Here is a 19,202-nt window from a genome sequence, read left to right on the forward strand (position 1 = left end):
CCTTAATGCATGCCGTTCCACCAGTGGAACCCTGTAATAATCACTGAAAAAACTTTACTACCACAGTACTACACCACTGTGACTGTGCACAGGGCCTTTTGTAATACAGTACATTACGACTTGATCATTGCCATGGTTGTAACAGCTAATTCAGATATTGTTTGGTCTTTTTGACTTTATTTATGATAGGACTGTGAAGGTGGTGACAGGAAGCGAGTGGGGAGAGAGAGACGGGGAAGGGCTGGCAAAGGACCCGGGCTGGGACTCAAACCCAGGTCAGCCACATGGCAGGGCCTGTAACAGCTAATTTATAGCAGGTTCTGTGTCTTTAACAAGTTTAAAACAGATATCGTGATGGGTCACAATATGCCCTAATAACAACTGATTGTTAGTTTTGACAATGGTCCATTGGTAATTGAACTGTCTTAGTGGTGGACTCTGTGACCTTAGTGGGGTGATCTTATAGTTACACTGTATGCACTCACTGCACATCTACTGTGTTTACTACATTTAACAATTGTATAAAGCAATGATCATGTTAAAATTGACCGTGGCTCATTGTGTGTGTGTATGTGTGTGTGTCTGTGTGTGTGTGTGTGTGTCTGTGTGCGTGTGTGTGTATCTGTGTCTGTGTCTGTGTCTGTGTCTGTGTGCTTGTGTGTGTGTGTGTGTGTGTGTGTGTGTGTGTGTGTGTGCGCGTGTGTGTATGTGTGTGTGTCTGTGTGCATGTCTGTGTGTTTGTGTGTCTATGTGTCTGTGTGCGTGTGTGTGTGTAAGAGAGCCAATGTTGGTGTGGGTGTGTGAGTACGTATGTTTGAAGGCATGCATGAGTTTGTTTACTACAACCCTTTTCTGCAGTGGGCTGGCCTGGCCTGGCAAACATGGACTGCAGACACGAGCCAAAAACAAGTGGGTAAATCAATGAAGTCATGACATTTGTAGCGCAGTGTCCAAGCGGAGTCACGTTACTCTCGCGCTTTAATCTTTACAAAGAGGGTTCGAACGCAGGCCAGGCCACTTGAATTCAGTGGGGTAACTCGTAATTGGCCAACACACGCGCCACATTTGGCTCCAGCCAGGGCTGGACTGGGCCACAAAAAAAATCAAGCCGGACACATTTTCAGCTGAGACTAGTCCGCCATTTAGGCATTCAGAGACACGATGAAGCACACGACAACATTTTTAGTCATCTATTACGAGCTAATCTAAACAAAGGCAAAATGATTTCAATCTGACTCGGACAGGTCAACTGTAGCGGCATAAGGAGAACAGATACCACTACATTGAGGGAAGGACCAGGCCAAAATCATCAACAGTCCATTACATTACATTACATTACATTACATTGCATTTGGCAGACGCTTTATAACCAAAGCGACTTTCAAAAGAGGACATAATCATAGCCAATATCACTAGCAAATACAAAGTGCACAGGAAATATACAGAACAAGAAGTGCAGTAGTAGAGTACGCACACACACACACACACACACACACACACACACACACACACACACACACACACACACACACACACACACACACACACACACATACATACATACATACATACATACATACATACATACATACATACATACACACACACACACACACACACATTATGTAAAGATTCTGGCCTGGGTCCACCGGGCAAATGCCCTGTATGCCTTATGACCAATCCAGCCGTGTCTCCTGCCAGAGTTAAACAAAGTCGAAGTGGCTGATGTGCAATAGCCAGCCATTTGTCAAACACTTTAAATGGGAGTGCAACGCCAGGCCAGCGTGATTTATGATGGGGGAATGGGAGGTTTTTGGGGGGACACTTCAATGTTCTCTTCATCAAACGTAATCCAATGTCTTTATATTATACATACATAAATACATACGCTCAATGACATGTGATTGAGCACTTGATAACAATGCATGGAAAATCTACGAGCAGCAGAATGCAAGCATCCTTGTCATTACCTGGTCATTGAGTTTACCGACTTTTTATGCACCAGAAATTACATCTTTTATATCTACCATCTGTGAAATGACAATTTACAATGCCACTTGTATTATCCAATTTGGATTATATTGATATATTGTACGTCTTTACATTTTGTACAAATCCATTGTTCATCTCCTTTTTAAATCGGCACTACACCCCTAGAGAATGAATAAGGGCTATCAATAAAACACATAAAACACACACACACACACACACACACACACACACACACACACACACACACACACACACACACACACACACACACACACACACACACACACAAACACAAACACACACACACACACATATACTATGCACATGTGCACATACGGTACACTCCCATTACATTAGCTGGTCATAGGGCAGTATGCCAGTATGCAGGAGTGATGTTATGCAGTTGAGGATCTATGTATACCCTACCCTGCCCTGAGCTGAGCTGATGTCATGCCTCTGGCCTTCTGCAGGCCTGACCTCCTTGGGCCTCCATGTACCACTGGCTGAAATGCATCTCCCCTCTAATGGCTCCCAAACATCCAGCAGGCAATTAACACAAGCAGATGTGAGGGGGCTTTCCACAGGCCCGGACCGGTGGACTCAGGGGGGGTAGGCTGGGGTTGGGAGGTGTGGATGGGGGTCGGTATGAGGTGGGGTGGGGTGGGTAGGTGATGGCAGGGGAGGTGGTGGTGGGGATACATACATGCAGGGTTCTAAATTTTAACTTTTTTCATCACCAGCCAAAATGGCGAGTAGATGTTAGTCTTACCAGCCAAACACACACTCACTTATGATTCAGAGTGGCTAGTAAGTTGGTCTTTTCTACGTACCAGCCAAACTGAAATTTCACCATCTTTTGGCCAGTTGACTAGAACTAGTGTTAATTTAGAGCCCTGGTCACACGTATGCAGTCTGCCCCTCAGCACCTCAGGCCATCCAGCACCCCGAGCAGCCAGGAGTCAACAGCGGGAAACAGCTGCATTTCTTAGCAGGGGGTTGGGGTTTGGAATGAAGGTGGTGGTGGTGGTCAGGCCTACCGAGAGTGGGGGGACAAATGGGTCAGCTGTCCTGGGCTCAGAAAGAGAAAGGGCCCCAGAATTGGGACCCCCATTACATTGCATGCATGCAGGGAAGTCAACAAGGGGGGACAAAGGGGTCAATGGTCCTGGGCCCAGGGAGAAGGGGGCCCCAGAATTGGGTCCTTATTACATTGCATGTGTTGAGTGAGGGGGCCCTTTCAGATGACTTTGTCCCGCGCCCAGCCAAAGCTGTCAGCGGCCCTACATGCATGTATTTAGAGGGGGGTCCTTGTAGATAATTTTGCCCCGGGGACGGTCAAAGCTGTCAGCGTCCTCGATGGTAGTGGTGGTAATAGTCACCCCATATTCCTCCCCTTACCCCCTGCAACTCAGAGTCCTTATGCCCCCTAATGCAGCCCCACCACCACCACCACCACTCTCCACTCTCCACTTTCCTCCAATAATTGCTCTGGTGATTTGCAATGTCCAGAAGACAAATGCAATGTCAGCTGACACTTTTTTCTCCCCCTCTCCTCGTCTCCTCCGTCCCCATGATAAAGTGATTGTGTAATTTCACACGCCATTAGCTGGGGCCACTCTTGGGGCTCTTGGGGTAGAGGAGGGTAGCAGAGGGTGGGGGTGGGGGTAAGGGGGTTAATTGCTGCATGTCTGCCTGAAAATGTGCTGTGTCATTGCTTTTGCCACATACTGTACACACTTTTTAGCTGCACTGCACAGACTCATTTAACACAGCAGGCCTATTGTGTGTGTGGGGGGGTGCCCCCCCCCCCCCCCTCCATCTCCATCTCGTCCCAATTTCTAGTGTTACACGATAAAGTGCTGAACGAATGAATGGAATGGAGTGTCCTTAACAGTTTAGAGAAAAAAAAAGAACACGTCGGATCAGCTTGCAAATATTACAGCACGTACAGTACAGTATGTGCAAGATTTTAAACTTATGAAAGTGCACAGGGCCGGGTTAACACACAGGCTAGATATGGCATGCATCCTAGGGGCCCCCACCTGCCGGGGGGGGCCTGATTGGCCAAAAGTGAAAAATTGAAGAATTGTGACAAGATGCAATATTGAAAAATGTATCTGTTGTGTTCAGTACAGTTGGTAGACACGTTAGCCTTAATTCCTAGCTCGCAAACATGACACTGGCTTTGTAAATTTGTCGCGTTATTTGCCTTCTGGGGGGCCCCCACAGCAACCTGTAGCCTAGGCGCATCAGGCCACCTTAATTCGGCCCAGAGAATGCAGAATACATTACATACATTGCATAGGGACAAGCACAGCCCTTAAACTGTCATGGCATGGTTTTGGCCTGCTTTTTGTGCAGGTTACCAGTGCTAGGTTTAATTGAAATGTTCAAAACTTTAGCGGCATGTTAAACAAATGTGACTAGCCACAATAAAACAGGCTGCAAATAGGCGCGAGGTCATATTAAATTCAGGGCTTGATACTGGCACCAGCCAACCAGCCAAATGCTGGTAAAACTGGACTGTGGCTAGTTACATTTTCAGTCTCACTAGCCACTTTGACAGGTAACTTATTCCAAATCACAGTAGTTGCATCAATTGTTTTTATTTAAAAGCAAGAAAGAAAATTCTTTAAAAAAAAACTTACAACAAAATTCTGGCTTGTATAAAGCCTAAATGGCTTTGGAAAACCACTAGCCACAGTGGCCAGTGAAGAAAAAAGTCAGTGTCAAGCCCTGATTAAGTTATTCATAGATTCTGGGAGTGCAGATTCAAAGCTATATCTTAACCTTTTTTGAATGAACGTTGCTGCTAACGCCCCTCGATTGATCTCGATTGTCTCCCCCTCAACACCTACTAAGGGATCCTGAACACCCCCTGGGGGTCTATGAGCCCCTGTTAAGAAATGCAAAATTACAGTGATACCTTACTCATGAAGCATGCATCTGGTGATATCTGATTAATTTGAGGCCTTTTGAATGCGCTCACTTGTTAAAGGAGAAAACAAAAGAAATGTATGCTCTTAGACAAACCAATACTGTTTTCAGAAGCACTGAGTAGCTTCTGCAGGACCTAAACTTGCACATTCTGCGAAGAAATGAAAATCAGCAAAAAAAAGAAAAAAAGTAGGAATTTTCTCAGTTCTGCTCTGACAGATATGTGACTGGGGGATTGAAATCCAGTCACAAATGGCAGCCCTCACAAAGTCACTGGGTGTCTGTGAAGATTCTCATTCATCTCAGGAGCCATCATAGCCTAATGGTTAAGGACATAAGTTAGGCACACACACACACAAAACCGTGATGAACCCCAGTATATCATATCTCTGGCCTTCTATGGTGCAGCAAGACAGTTTTACTGCATCATTCCCGTATGGGTATTTGCTCACCCAATTCTGATCTATTCTATCCCCGGTAATTCGCTTTAAGAAAAATGTATTTGTTTTGGGGGAGCTTTGACGTATTGTACATCACCCTTATGCGCCATACCATAAATGGTCAGCTTACCCACAGGCGGCTAGGAAACAGGTTTGAGTCCAGCCTTGAGCCTGCGTCAGGTCCAAGCCCCACCCCCACCTCTCTCTCCCACTTACTTCCTGTCTCTCTCCACGGCCTCTGTCAGCAATAAAGGCACAAAAGCCTATAAAATATCTTAACAAAAAAAGAGAGAAAAAAAACCCTCGGTTTCACAGAAATAGTGCTTCACCTTCCAGTTATTATGGAAACTGTGCTTCTTTTTCGTTGTTTGCTGGAACCAGGAACTCGCTCGACTGTAATATTCTGACGCACACAATACATTGTTAACGTTCCTCACCTATTAAACCGAGTCATGCAGATCACTATCTAATCAACAACAAATTGATATTAAAATGTTCACAGATGTCTGGACTGGAGCATCATCTGACTGCAGGCTGCAGGCGCGTGCTCTGGTCAGGGTTGCCAGACGTGGCTGAGGATTTCCAGCTAATAAAGGCTTACAAACCGCTTGTAGCTGGAGGCACTAAATCCCACCCAATTTCACTTATATCACATTGATTTCTATGGTAATGATTCTACAGATACATTTCTTTGTGCCCCTCAGATGGTCATCCTCCATAGCCCAATTAGACAGGAAGCTGCCCAATCTGGCAACCCTGGTTCTGGTCTGCAGTGCTCTCTCCTCACGGCGGGTCATTCCGGGAATAAATGGTCCTCAAGGTGATGCAATGGAAAAATGAACACCAGGGCTAATGAACTATATCTGGCTCTGGGATCACGCTATCCTCCTTGGAGTTCACAACATACAGAATCCCCTATTTGAGGTCAGTTTTCATGTGACATTTAAACTGACATTACAGCTGTACGAATATGTGTATGTACTGTATAGTCAGTTAAATTGCATGCATGCACAAAAATGTAAACTATGGCTTTGAAGATATTTTTAAGTTTAACATACACTTCTGTAGATCACAAACGCTCTGCCTGAAATAGAGCCTTTGACTTAAAATAGCAGTTAAACTAAATGCGTGCATTTCCAGTAAGATTCAGCTATGGCACTGTTTTGACATGACTATAATATTTACAGTAGCCTATGTTCACTTCACAGACCGAGCCATGCTTTTACATTATATTATATTACATTACATTTAGCTGACGCTTCTATCCAAAGCGACTTACAGTTATTTTGAAGTACATGGTATTGGTTATGGTCCTTGGAGCTGTATGGAGATAGGTGCCTTGCCCTAGGGCAGGGATGGGGAACCTTTTTCATTCGAAGGGTCACTTCAAATTCCTCTGAGGGCAGTAAAAGTCCTCCAATAGCCGTATTATGAACACAAACCAGGATTTCCCCTGCACTTTAGGCCTATATTGAAGGCAGCCACCTTTAAAACAGACCCCACCTTCTAGGTCCCCTGAATGTAACTTAATTGTATTGCGAATGTAATTTCTAAGATTTCTTTACAAAATATGTCACCTTTCATATGAAGCTGCATAACATTAAAATTATATTGGGGGCCGGATAAAACGGCTTCAAGGGCTGCAAATGGCCCTCGAGACATATACATTCAGTCTAATTTTAGACCAGGATTAGACAGAAAATAAACTTGACTACCTACGTGTGACGACCTACGCCCGGAACCCAGGCATCATGTCCTGACTTCGTTGCAGTGGGTGGGGTCAAAACGTAGTTTTTTTTCTCTTTTCTCTCTCTTTTTTTGTAACTAGTAACTAAACTGAACATTGAAAATGTAGTGGAGTAAAAGGATGCAATTTTGTTCAGAAATGTAGTGAAGTAAAAGTAAAAGTCATCCAAAAAAATTGTACTTGAGAAAAGTACAAAGTACTCCAAAATGTACTTAAGTACAGTAGTGAAGTATTGTTACTACTATACAACACTGTAGTCAGACATTTCAACTACAAGAGCCTTCATCAAAGATAGTCAACATGGTTGAAGATATATCATAATTTGCGTCACCAACACTTGTGTAAACCAGCAAAATCTTTTTGTCAGTGCTTGCATTACAGGCAGTACACTCGACACAGATTCAAAAGTATTTTTTCTTTTCACCATTTCTGAACCTGCAGTCAAAAGCCTTTCTCAATGACAATGGCAATGACTTTGCATTATCTTCATGTCATGCATAATTGATCTGAGGGGGCTTGGTTTGCAGGTGATTTTTAAACGGGCCTTGCCAGAGCTGTCAGTGGCCCTGGCATAGAAGGGTGAACTGGGAGTCCCTCTCTTTGCCACTAATGGTGACTGGTTGGTTCAGATTGCCTTGGGCTGGGGAGGGGGAGAGGGGTTGCTAGAGGGTGCTAGGGGGGTATTGACAGGGGCCAGCCTGCCCCACATGACAGCTTCTAGTCAGGGCAGTAAGTGAGCGCCTTGGCCCATGGGGGGGATCATGTTACTGGGTGATGAGGGTGATGAGGCATCATCCACCATCAGGGCAGATGGCAGGGGGGGTGGCAAAGTTGTCAGTAGTCCTGGGCCCCGCAACAGAGAGGTCCCAGAATAAAAAATAAATAAACAACCCTTCTTTGCATCTGTGCTTGTTGTTCTCTATATTTCCTGTGCACTTTGTATTTGCTTGAGATGTTGGCTATAATTATGTCCTCTTTTGAAAGTCGCTTTGGTTATAAAGGTGGGGTGGGTGGCTCTTTCCGATGACTTTGTCCCGGGCCCGGCAATAGCTGTCAGCGGCCCTGGTGGAGAGGCATCATCACCATCATGGGAGCTGGCTGGCTCTGCTCCTACGGCACCGTGATCACCATGATCCCATCTAAGCCCCCCAAGTGGCGATTAAGACAATATTAAACCTCTAAAAATAGGTCCCTGGCTTTCGTGGTACACACACACACACACACACACACGCACGCACGCACACACACACACACAGGGAGTGTAGTGAGTGCATGCACAATTTGATATGCATTATCCCTGTTTGGAGACTTCCAAGCTGTCACTGGCCAATTTTGTGTTTCGAAAATTGCCCTGTAATTATAACTGGTACCACCAGTGCCAGCATAATAATTGTAATGCCACATGTAATTTTCAATTTTGTCATCGTCACCTCATACGGTACGACCTCACTCACCAGGGAACTTCATGCACTTTATGTTTTAACACCTCCCCCAAAAAGGAGCTGCTCCATCCAGGGGCTTAGCACCAAATTCTGGGCTCTATGTCCAACCAGCTCCAATGAACCCCCTTCACCTCTATATCCAGCTCCATGTTAGCCCCCCCCCCCCCCCCCCTCATACGTTGGGCCCTGGTGACTCAGTCCCACTTTACCCCCCAGTATGACACCCCTAGTCCTATCCCATCCAGTTGTCTGTGCTCCAGTACCTACTGCTAGAGCAGCCGGCAGGGGACACAAAGAGGTCAGTTGTCCCGGGCACGGGGGACCTAGTTCAGATGACTGTCAGAGGCCCTGGCAGGACCTACCTACAGTACTGGACTTGGCTGCTGCATCGGCTGCCAACAGGCTGGCAGTGGCACTCTGTTCTCGGCTTCGCACTCCTGATTTGGGTGCAAGAGGCTCCGGTGCTTGGTCTGGTATGACCCCAGGCCCAGGCCAGGGAAGCTGACCGGGGGTAGGGACAAAGGGGTCCGTTTTCTCGGGCCCAGAGGGAGGGGGCCGCAGAATTGGGTCCTCATTACAGTACGTTGTATGTATTGGGGAGGGGGCCCTTTCACATGACTTTGTCCAGGCCCTGCGAAAGCTGTAAGCAGCACTGCGCCAGGCAGCCAAAGCTGTCCTGCTGGCAACCTTACTGAACTCTTGACTGTGCTATACGCAGACCGACGTTTCTGTTAAGAAAGCATTACGGCACAGTCATCTTCTTCCAATTGCCCATGCGTGCGGCAGGTCACGACCAGTTCACTTCGAAATCAACCAATCACATTTATGAACATGAAATTATTGCTTATTTTGAGCCCAATTAGCTGTGTAATAGTTGTTGTTATCATTGGGTAGATCTCGTTATTATAACGCTGTGTTCTTGGCGGCGATGGTTAGATAGATTGACGACAGAAGGCTGGCTGTGGCAGGCTCAGATCAGGTCAGTATGCACCTCTCTGTCTCTGTCTCTCTGTCTCACTATCCGCGCCGCTGCTGCACATTCTCAGACGCCAGCTGGTGAGAGACAAGTCCAGTCCAGGCTATCGCTATCATCCAACATCTCACCCTACACACACACACACACACTCCTCCTCGTATTGCTCCCTCTCAAGGACACACACACACACACACACACACACACAACCAATCTTTGTCCCAGTCAGCAACATTCCTACTCCTCAGAGCCTCTGTCCTGCCTCTTAAATGCACCCCCCCCCCAACACACACACACACACACACACACAATTTAAGTCACTTGAGAGATGCTGCAACTTGGCCCCAAATGCTTTCAATCACTTCGCACCCTGGCCTTATTACGGGGAACACGAGGAGCCTCCATGGTATGCATCCTCTGAAACTTGCACTGTCAACATTCCAGATGGAATCGAAAGGCTGGAGAGGAGAGGAGAAAGAGAGGAGGGGAGAAAAAGAAAGAGGAGAGGAGAAAGAGAGGAGACCAGAGGAAAGGAGGAGAGGAGAGGAGAGAGGAAAAGAGAGAAGAGGATTCCATCTATCCAAATGTTTAAATAGCTGGAATTACTTAACAGCATCATGGCCAAACACCAAGACAAGCAGCACTGCCAACTGAAGCCACTACACTAGACTCAAGATGAAACATTTGTGATGCAAGAGTGAAACATCTGTTTCTTTCTTCCCCCATCAAAATAAGGTGCTCAATGTTGTCAAACTTTTTTTTCTTGGTCTGTTTTGTGTCAGCAGAGGGAAATCTGATAGAGGAGAACTGCAAGCCGACTCATATCAAGAAGAGTAGGTGTTGCTTGAAGTTTGTGGAAAAACAAACAATGCTTGAAAGTAAATTTATTAAGTAATAAAAAAAGGAAACCCGTAAGTCATTAAGCCAGTATGGGATCAAACCAGGAAAGAAATCACAAAGGAAACCCTGCGAAATATGGTGAAATACAAGTTATTTTTCATTGAACAGTTGAAAACAGAAAAATAGTTGTAGAAGTAGTTCTCTCCAACAGCTGATGTGCACATGCTTGCGCGCACACACTCTCTCTCATGTGTGTGCGCGTGCACACACACACACAGTCCTAATATGACATTTTGTGCTGCATTGCCTAATGTTCTTGCTTATCAAATGCAAAGTACCCCTGTGATTATACAATTCCTTTATACAGTGAGGAATATGTATTTGATCCCTTGCTGATTTTGTTGGTTTGCCTACTAACAAAGTAGTTAGAAAGAAAAAAACACGCACATCCGTCTCAAAAAGATTGGGTGCAGGACCAAAAAATACCATGAAAAAACTGAAAGGAACTGAAAGGTCTGATGAAGGGCATGCTGCCCGAAACGTTAAATAAAAAAGAGCAACGGGAGCTTGGTGTCGCAGACTTTCCTTTCAGTTTTTTGCCTACTAACAAAGACATGATCAGTCAATAAATGTTATGATATTCTGTCTCTCCATATTAGAATACATATTATCAAAAAGAAAATCCAGAAATTAACTGAAGAGAATATATATTAATTTATTTCCATTTCATTGAGCAAAATAAGTATTTGATCCCCTGCCAACTGATTACAGTTGCGGGCCCACAGACCAGATGTGCACTTCCGATCAACTTGTCATCTGAATTAAAGACACCTGTACATACTAACATGCATAAAAGACACATTGAATCAGCAGAATCAGTCCATAGTATGAGTGAATCAGCCACACTCCAACCTCACCAGCATGGGAAAGACCAAAGAGTGGTCAAATGATATCAGGGACACGATTTTAGACCTGAACAAAGATTAAATGGGCTGCAAAGCCACAAGAAAGAGACTGGGTATTAATGACCCAGCTGTTGATGCATTTCTTCCAAAATGTGAGGAATACAAAATGACTATCCATCAGCCTGTCTGGGGTTCTATACAAGATTTGACCTTTTGTAGGGATTTGATAATCATGAGAACAGAAAGAAATCACCCTAGAGCTGTATGGGATGAACTAGGCCAGTGGTTCCCAACCTATGGGTCGGGACCCCCCTTATGGGTCGCCAAAGATCCACAGGGGGTCGCGGAGCCCTCTTGATTTTAAGGGGTTTCGTTTTAAATATATATAGCCCATGTTGAATAAAAGACAAAGCATTTAACTAATAAATGCATAGACGCAACAAATTGTAAGTGCTACAAAAACATTTATTCTATATTTGACCAAAGACGAATTGAGGAATAAAATAACTAAAATAAGTTTTCGCAGGAAACGGAGGGCATCTTGTGACTCCGTCTCGTGCGGGCGCTAACGTGGTTGGGTCACCAAAGCTTACAATAGTAAAAACATGGGTCCCTTAAGAAAAAGGTTGGGAACCACTGAACTAGGCAATGATATCAAAGCTACTGGGACCAAAACTGATAAAACTACTGGTAGCACTTAATGCCACAGAGGTTTAAAATCCTGTAGTGCACACATGGTACTACCTCTGCTTCAGAAGGAACCTGTGCAGTCCCACTTGAGGTTTGCCAACGGACATCAGACTGGTTTAGGATATGATAAGGAGGTGCTGTAGTCAGATGAAACCAAAATCAAGCTGTTTGGCATTATCACAATTCAATGTGTTTTGAGAAAGAGTACTGCTGTCTATGATCCCAAGAACACCCTCCTCACCATCATGCATGAAAGTGGTATCATTATGGTTTGAGGGTGTTTGTCTGGCCAAGGCACAGGACAACTTCACATCGTCAACGAATGGATGGAGGGAGACATGTAATTTATGGATCTCCCAACATGACAATAATACACAACATACAGTCAAAGCAAATAAGGAGTGGCTCAATAAGAAGTATATTAAAGTCGTGAAGTGGCCTAGACAGTCTCCAAATATTAACCCTATAGTAATTCTATGGAGGGAACTGAACCTCCCATTTACCAAGCCACAGCCACAAACTATTAATGTTTTAGAGATAATGTGCAAAGAAAAATGGGCAAAAATATTTTCTACTATATGCACAAACATTGTCATCAACTAAAAGAAGCATCTGACCTCAGTGCTAGACAACTAGGACTTTGCCACAAAGCACTTTATCTTCTTTAGCTAGAGGGGTCAAATACTTATTTGCCTAAATTAAATACAAATAAATTAAAATATATTATTTTAAGTTATTCTCTGGAATTTCTTTTTGATATTCTGTCTCTCCATATTAGAATACATATTATCATACATTTATAGACTGATCATGTCTTTATTAGTGGGCAAACTGGCAAAATCAGCAAGGGATCAAATACATATTGGACTCTCTGTACATCTTCTCAGGAGCCAAGACAGCCGGTCTGTATGTGAAACGCCACTCTGGCATGGCATCGCAAGGCCCTTGAAGAAGTGCGGTAAAGGACAGCACTGTTCAGATTTTTGCTTTTGCTATACAGGTAGAAATGTTCATATACAACTAGAAAAGGGTGTATAAGCTCATCATTTTCCAAAACTGTTATCAAATTGGAAATAGAAACATTTTATCACAAAGGGCACCTATAGTCTCTTTTTGTAAGCCAGATTCAACATTTTTTTGTTTACAAAAAAATCTTGGTGTGGGACCACGCATCCATTTTTTCCTGCATTGCATAAAGTACAGATTTTAATCAGAACCATTAACAGTTAATTTCACTGCAGATGACAAAACTAGAGCGCACTAACTTCACAAAGACAGAAACTGTACTATATCTCTCATAGAATGTGTCATGTTTGGTATCTCTCCACTGTAAAGGGCTGAGCTCCAGTGTCAGGGGTGATCGTGAAGAAAAATCCTGAGCCTGAACTTTTCCCCCTGCTCTAACGACGACGACAAGATACTGCATAGCGACGCAACGTAGGCCTATTTTGACACATTATTCAAACATTTACAGTATTTCTCAATTGGTTTTGTACATTTCTCGAATCTCTCGCAATTTGCAAAACATAATATTCATTCTCAAAACAGCTTTAACAAATGGCAAAACACCGTGGATAACCTGCAAAACCGAGTCTCTTGCTCAAAACCCTTAGTTTGTCTTCAAAAACCAAGTTTTTGTGTCAATTAACGTATCAGCGCCAGCAGAATGGTTAGTCATTGTGTCATAGTGTATGGACAAGCTAGTCAAATCAATTTCTCATGTTGTCAATGGAATAGTACACTCTTGAGGATCTTTTCAGAAGCGAAATGTTGTTTAGATTGGATGGGAAATGTTGTAAATTCGGCTTTATATTATATTGATCAGATAAGATTGAGATAGTTTCATGCATTCAGTGACAAAGCTTTTTGAGTGATATGACAAAAACAATTGATAATGTACAAAATCACTGAGAATTGTACACAGCCATGGCATGGTGGATGAGAGCATTTGCTATATGCCGAAAACAATGAGAAACTGATTTGACCATGTGCACAGGTAACACCAGGAAGTCACAATTGAACAAAGACTTTTGAGAATCATTATTCTGTTGTGAGAAATGTACAAAACCAATTGAGAAAAACTGTAATAGCCTGTGTATGACTATTATTCAAGCCTGATAGTAGAAGAAAACCCTGAACCTGTAACACTTTCTGAGATAAGAATAACCTAATGGCTAATTATTATCTATGTTTTTATTTTGCAAACTGTCAAGCCTGAAATCAGGCATGGAGCCTGAATACTATCAGCCCTGCAGTGTCCATTTCAATATGGAGTGTTTTTCAGACGGTTCTAGGTCAAATCACCTGGCTGGAACTTTAAGGAGTTTTAATAATTATTTGCCCATGAATGTTTTAAGTTGCACCCGGAACTCCACCTCTTTATATTCATCTACTTTATGAGGGACTCAGCACCTAGTTAAAACGTTTGAAGAACAACTGACAAGTGATGGTGTGAGTGGCACGTCTTTTTTACTCTATTCCTCCCTTGGCATGCCATGAATGACAGTCCTGGTTAAAGTTACAGTGCCCTCCATAATTATTGGCACCCCTGGTTGAGATGTGTTAAAAGCCTTAAAATAAATTCAGTGTTTATTGCAGAAGAATACTGTCACACTGAAATTTTTAGGAAAATGTAGCCTTCAACTCAAATGAATTGTAGGAAAATAAAAAAAATCCCTGACTAAAAAATAATTATTTTTCATTAAATCACCTGTTCCACAATTATTGGCACCCTTAACAATTCCGAGGAAATAAATATAATTGAAGCATTTCTGTCATTTCTACAGTAGTTTACAAAGTTTACCAGAGTATGTAGGAACATTTAATTAGTAATTCATCACTTCCTGTTTCCCTGGGGTATAACTATGACGTGACACCGAGGCCATTTCTCTTATCCACTCTTAAACATGGGAAAGACAAAGGAACACAGCATACAAGTGAGGCAGATGTGCGTCGACCTTCACAGGTCAGGCAGAGGCTACAAGAAGATTGCCACTCAACTGCAGCTGCCCATATCTACTGTGAGAGGAATAATTAAGAAGTTCAAAACAACTGGAACAGTGGTAAACAAGCCTGGACGAGGACCCAAGTTTATTTTGCCACCACGCACAGTGAGGAGGATGGTAAGAGAAATCAAAATATCTCCAAAGCTCACTGTTACAGAATTACAACAAATGGTAGCATCCTGGGGTCACAAAGTCTCCAAATCAACCATCAGGCGCTGTCTACACGCCAGCAAGCTGTTTGGGAGGCATGCACGGAGAAAACCTTTCCTCACCCACAATCATAAACGCAAACGTCTGGAGTTCGCCCAGCGGTATTGGGGCTTCAACTGGGACCGTGTGCTTTGGTCAGATGAGACCAAGATTGAGCTTTTTGGCAACAAACACTCTAAGTGGGTCTGGCGTGCCACGAAAGATGCGCATGCTGAAAAGCACCTCATACCCACTGTGAAGTATGGGGGTGGGTCAGTGATGCTGTGGGGCTGTTTCGCTTACAAAGGCCCTGGGAAGCTTGTAAGGGTGCATGGCATCATGAATGCTTTGAAATACCAGGACATTTTAAATCAAAATCTGTTGCCCTCTGCCAAAAAGCTGAAGATGGGTCGTCACTGGGTCTTTCAGCAAGACAATGACCCTAAACATATGGCCAAATCTACACAGAAATGGTTAACCAGACACAAAATCAAGCTCCTCCCATGGCCATCTCAGTCCCCAGACCTCAACCCCATTGAGAACCTGTGGGGTGAGCTGAAGAGGAGAGTACAGAGGAGAGGACCCAGGTCTCTGGATGATTTAGAGAGATTCTGCAAAGAGGAATGGCTGAAGATCCCTCTTTCTGTCTTTTCCCATCTTGTGAAACATTATAGGAGAAGATTAGGTGCTGTTTTGTTGGCAAAAGGGGGTTGTAAAAAATATTAACAACAGGGGTGCTAATAATTGTGACACACATTATTTGATGTCAAATAATTATTTCTTTATGTGGGATTTTTTCCCCACTGAATAAATGCACTTGTATTGAAGGTTGGATTTTTCTCTTTTTTCCATTAAGGTCCCATATTATTTAGAGAAAAATAATAATAATTGGAAGCTAAAAAACACATCTCAACCAGGGGTGCCAATAATAATGGAGGGCACTGTATCTATCATACTGCTCCAAAAACCACTGCTCTTGTAAAAAAAATGCAATCTGGTCTTGGTAGGTGGTGGTCTTGGACAAGTCTTCACATTCGTGAACCAACAACATTACCAACACAATTCATATGGCATGTTGAAAACCTGTGCAGAAGTTTATTGCTGCATAGCAGAAGGAAAGTACTGTACACTACATACACACACAGCCATCTGCTCATTTCTCACACATCAAACAAACACAACCCATGGAGAAATCCAGGTGCGTCACTTATGTCGTTTAGACAGTATTCTCCAACACCCTGAAATTCAGTCAAAGCTGCCTGCTTTCTTTCCAGTTTTTGTGCTGCAAATTTCCACCTTAACGCGACGCACCACATACACTTTCAACACTGAGGCAAAAGCCCCAACAGTGGCAGCTTTTTAAACCCGCTGGCAGTTAGCCCAGAAGGGTGTAAAGAAAGTTGCGGTGGAAAAGAAAGTCCACCCCGCCTCATGGCGTTTTGGGGCCTGCGTTGCTAGGGTCCATCTGTGGCTCCGCCTCCGTTGGCGTGCCGTTAGCGGCTCCATCTTCCTTCTTGTCTGTGACTAGGAAGTCATGGATGGCGTCCTCTATGTGAGGCCGGAAGGTGTGGTTGAGTTTGGGGTCCACGACCTGCGTGATGATGCGATCCACCCCAGTCTCCAGCATACCGGATCTGTGGACAAGAGTTATGCAAATTGAATACATGACCTACAATCAGGGCTCTGAATTAACTTTGACGGTCACCAGCTATAATGGATTGTAGATGTAAACCTTACCAGCCAAACACACACTCACTAATGGGTCAGAGTGGCTAGTAGTAAGTTGGTTCTTCTACCATCCAAACTGAAATTTCACCATCATTTGGCCGGTTGCCTGGTGTTAATTTAGAGCCCTGCCTACAATCAAGGGAGAGGGATGCTATTGAGGTTTAGTCACTTTGTTGGGTGTGTGAATACATGGTGTAAAACTGACATCTCCCATCTCGCTATTGCATAACTTCATTCAGGACAGTCATGGGTAAGCGGTTAGGGCGTCAGACTTGTAGCCCAAAGGTTGACGGTTCGACTCCCGACGCGCCAGATTGATGGGGGGAGTAATTAACCAGTGCTCTCCCCATCCTCCTCCATGACTGAGGTACCCGGAGCATGGTACCGTCCCCAGTGTTTCCCATACATTGAGGAAACTATGGCGGCCCGCCATAGTTTAAATTTGGCCGCCATAGTTTCCGAAAATGTAAAAAAAAAAAATTAACTTTTTTTTTTTTTTTTACGAGTTCTGTGTACGTTAAAAGCGATTTCAAGTACGATTTCCTTCGCATTTTCCTCCTGGAGTAAATACATCCTATAGAGAAAACCACAAGTGCTTGAAAGAGAGAGGGATCAAAAGCCTTGTCAAGTTGTTGTAGTTAACTTGGGTTTTGGGGGCAATAAAAAAAAACCTTCCGAGAAGGGACAGTTGGGATAAGTTTACTAACACTCCCCAGGCTTTGTTTTACAGTTGTAATGAGTTAGGTGACAGGCCTTCATTGACAAGGCAGAGGAGACATCGGGCTGCATATAGAAATGAATGTGTAATGAATGTGAATATAGACATAAATGTGTAATATGTTGTTCAGCCCTTTTAATGGGAGGAATTTTGAAAAACTGGCCCTGTGACCAGCACCCCTCATGTAGAATGTGTATGTGTGTGTGGGGAAAAGGCATAGCCTACCCTCTTAGACCCTTTTTGTTTATGCGTTAACAATTTCACAGCAATCTTAAATTCTTATTTCTGCTCCTATTTTGTTTTATTATTTTTTTCATTACATAGACCCCTGCATGTGTATTATGTAGCCTTATTTCTCAAAATATAAATGGCTGAAATGTAGGCGTAACCCCCCCCCCAAAAAAAAAGGCCCGCGTGAAAAAAAAAACCCCGGACAAAAAAAAAATCCCGGCTGCCCCCATAGTTTCCAAAATTTCTGTGGGAAACACTGACACTGCTCCCTTGGGTTGCCGTGGGCTTGGGTTGCCATTAACCTGACACTAACATCCCACAGTCCACAATTTAGCAAGTTCTGTTGTCAGATTCATTGCTGCTGCTTTCAAAGTGTTGTTGTTATGCAACTGATGTAGCCTACTCACTGAACGACAGTCTGCCGGAGACCGTTTCGCACTTGGTTTTTGTTGATTGAAGGATTCCAGTCCTGAGTGCTGAGATGATTGGATACAAAGTTGTCCACTTTCTGCCGTAGATTCTGATATGCTGGCTGCGGAGAAACAAACACATCCATCTTTGTCAATCAGAGATACACAGTAGCCTATTTCAGACTAATACAAACAGTAGCGTCCCTTTTATTCAGTAGGAGGTGCATTTATTATGCAATATTTAACTACTATGAAGTATAGTTCTATCACCCATATTGTTTAGCTAATCGATTAGTTCTACTGATCTCTGAATTATGAATTATTCCAAAGGCATCAGGTCGTGAGGTCAAGTTCAGGAGAAAGTGCTGGTAGAGCAGCGAGTACAACTTTGGCTAGTTGATAGCACGAGCTATGGTTAGGTTACACGTAATCCCGTCCTGCATGAGTCGTTTGAGGCAGTTAATTGTCGGTATTGCAGCGCAAAGTCAGTGTCCATATTAAAGGTGTCAAGAACTCACTTTGGTGTCCACATCGGCCAAACAGTCTCGTCTGAATTCATCGAAGAGGCCTCGGTTTTTCAGATGCTCAACAATCATGTTTATAAGCTGTGGGTCTCCGGGCGGAAGATTCGCAGCACTGCTTGTGCTTTCCGCCATAGTAGCGTAAATAGATTTGTAGCGATGTAAACAAATATTGATATATGTGCAACCCTTCAACGAGTCAAAATAAATGTTTACAAACAGAGGTAATCGATCATATTTTAAAAGAAGTTAACATTTGGTAAGCTAAACCATGGGTCTTGCCAGTCCTCACTGAACAGCCAGTCGCTCTTCAGCACAATGTACTGTACTGCGCATGCTCGAAGAAGAGGTTGCTTATGGGATATGTTGTTTAACAGCAGTACTGTATCAGTCTATTATTTATCAACATGTGTAAGAACTTTAGACTGTGACAG

The 19,202-nt window shown here is 43.6% G+C and overlaps 1 protein-coding gene across 1 annotated transcript in view; it reads right to left on the minus strand.

The window, feature by feature from the left end:
* The window catches only part of LOC134451790 (stanniocalcin-2-like), a 34,043-nt gene extending 14,938 nt beyond the window's left edge, over nt 1–19,105 (minus strand). The window contains exons 1-3 of the mRNA XM_063202191.1: nt 18,766–19,105; nt 18,245–18,369; nt 16,597–16,794 (exon numbers count right to left, since the gene is read on the minus strand). Of these exons, the coding sequence (XP_063058261.1) occupies nt 16,597–16,794; nt 18,245–18,369; nt 18,766–18,903 (461 nt within the window). The 5' untranslated portion in view covers nt 18,904–19,105. The remainder of the gene's footprint in view (nt 1–16,596; nt 16,795–18,244; nt 18,370–18,765) is intronic.
* Between the last annotated feature and the right edge of the window lie 97 nt (nt 19,106–19,202).

The sequence above is a fragment of the Engraulis encrasicolus genome, chromosome 7 (assembly GCF_034702125.1).
Source record: "Engraulis encrasicolus isolate BLACKSEA-1 chromosome 7, IST_EnEncr_1.0, whole genome shotgun sequence".
Taxonomy (NCBI): domain Eukaryota; kingdom Metazoa; phylum Chordata; class Actinopteri; order Clupeiformes; family Engraulidae; genus Engraulis; species Engraulis encrasicolus.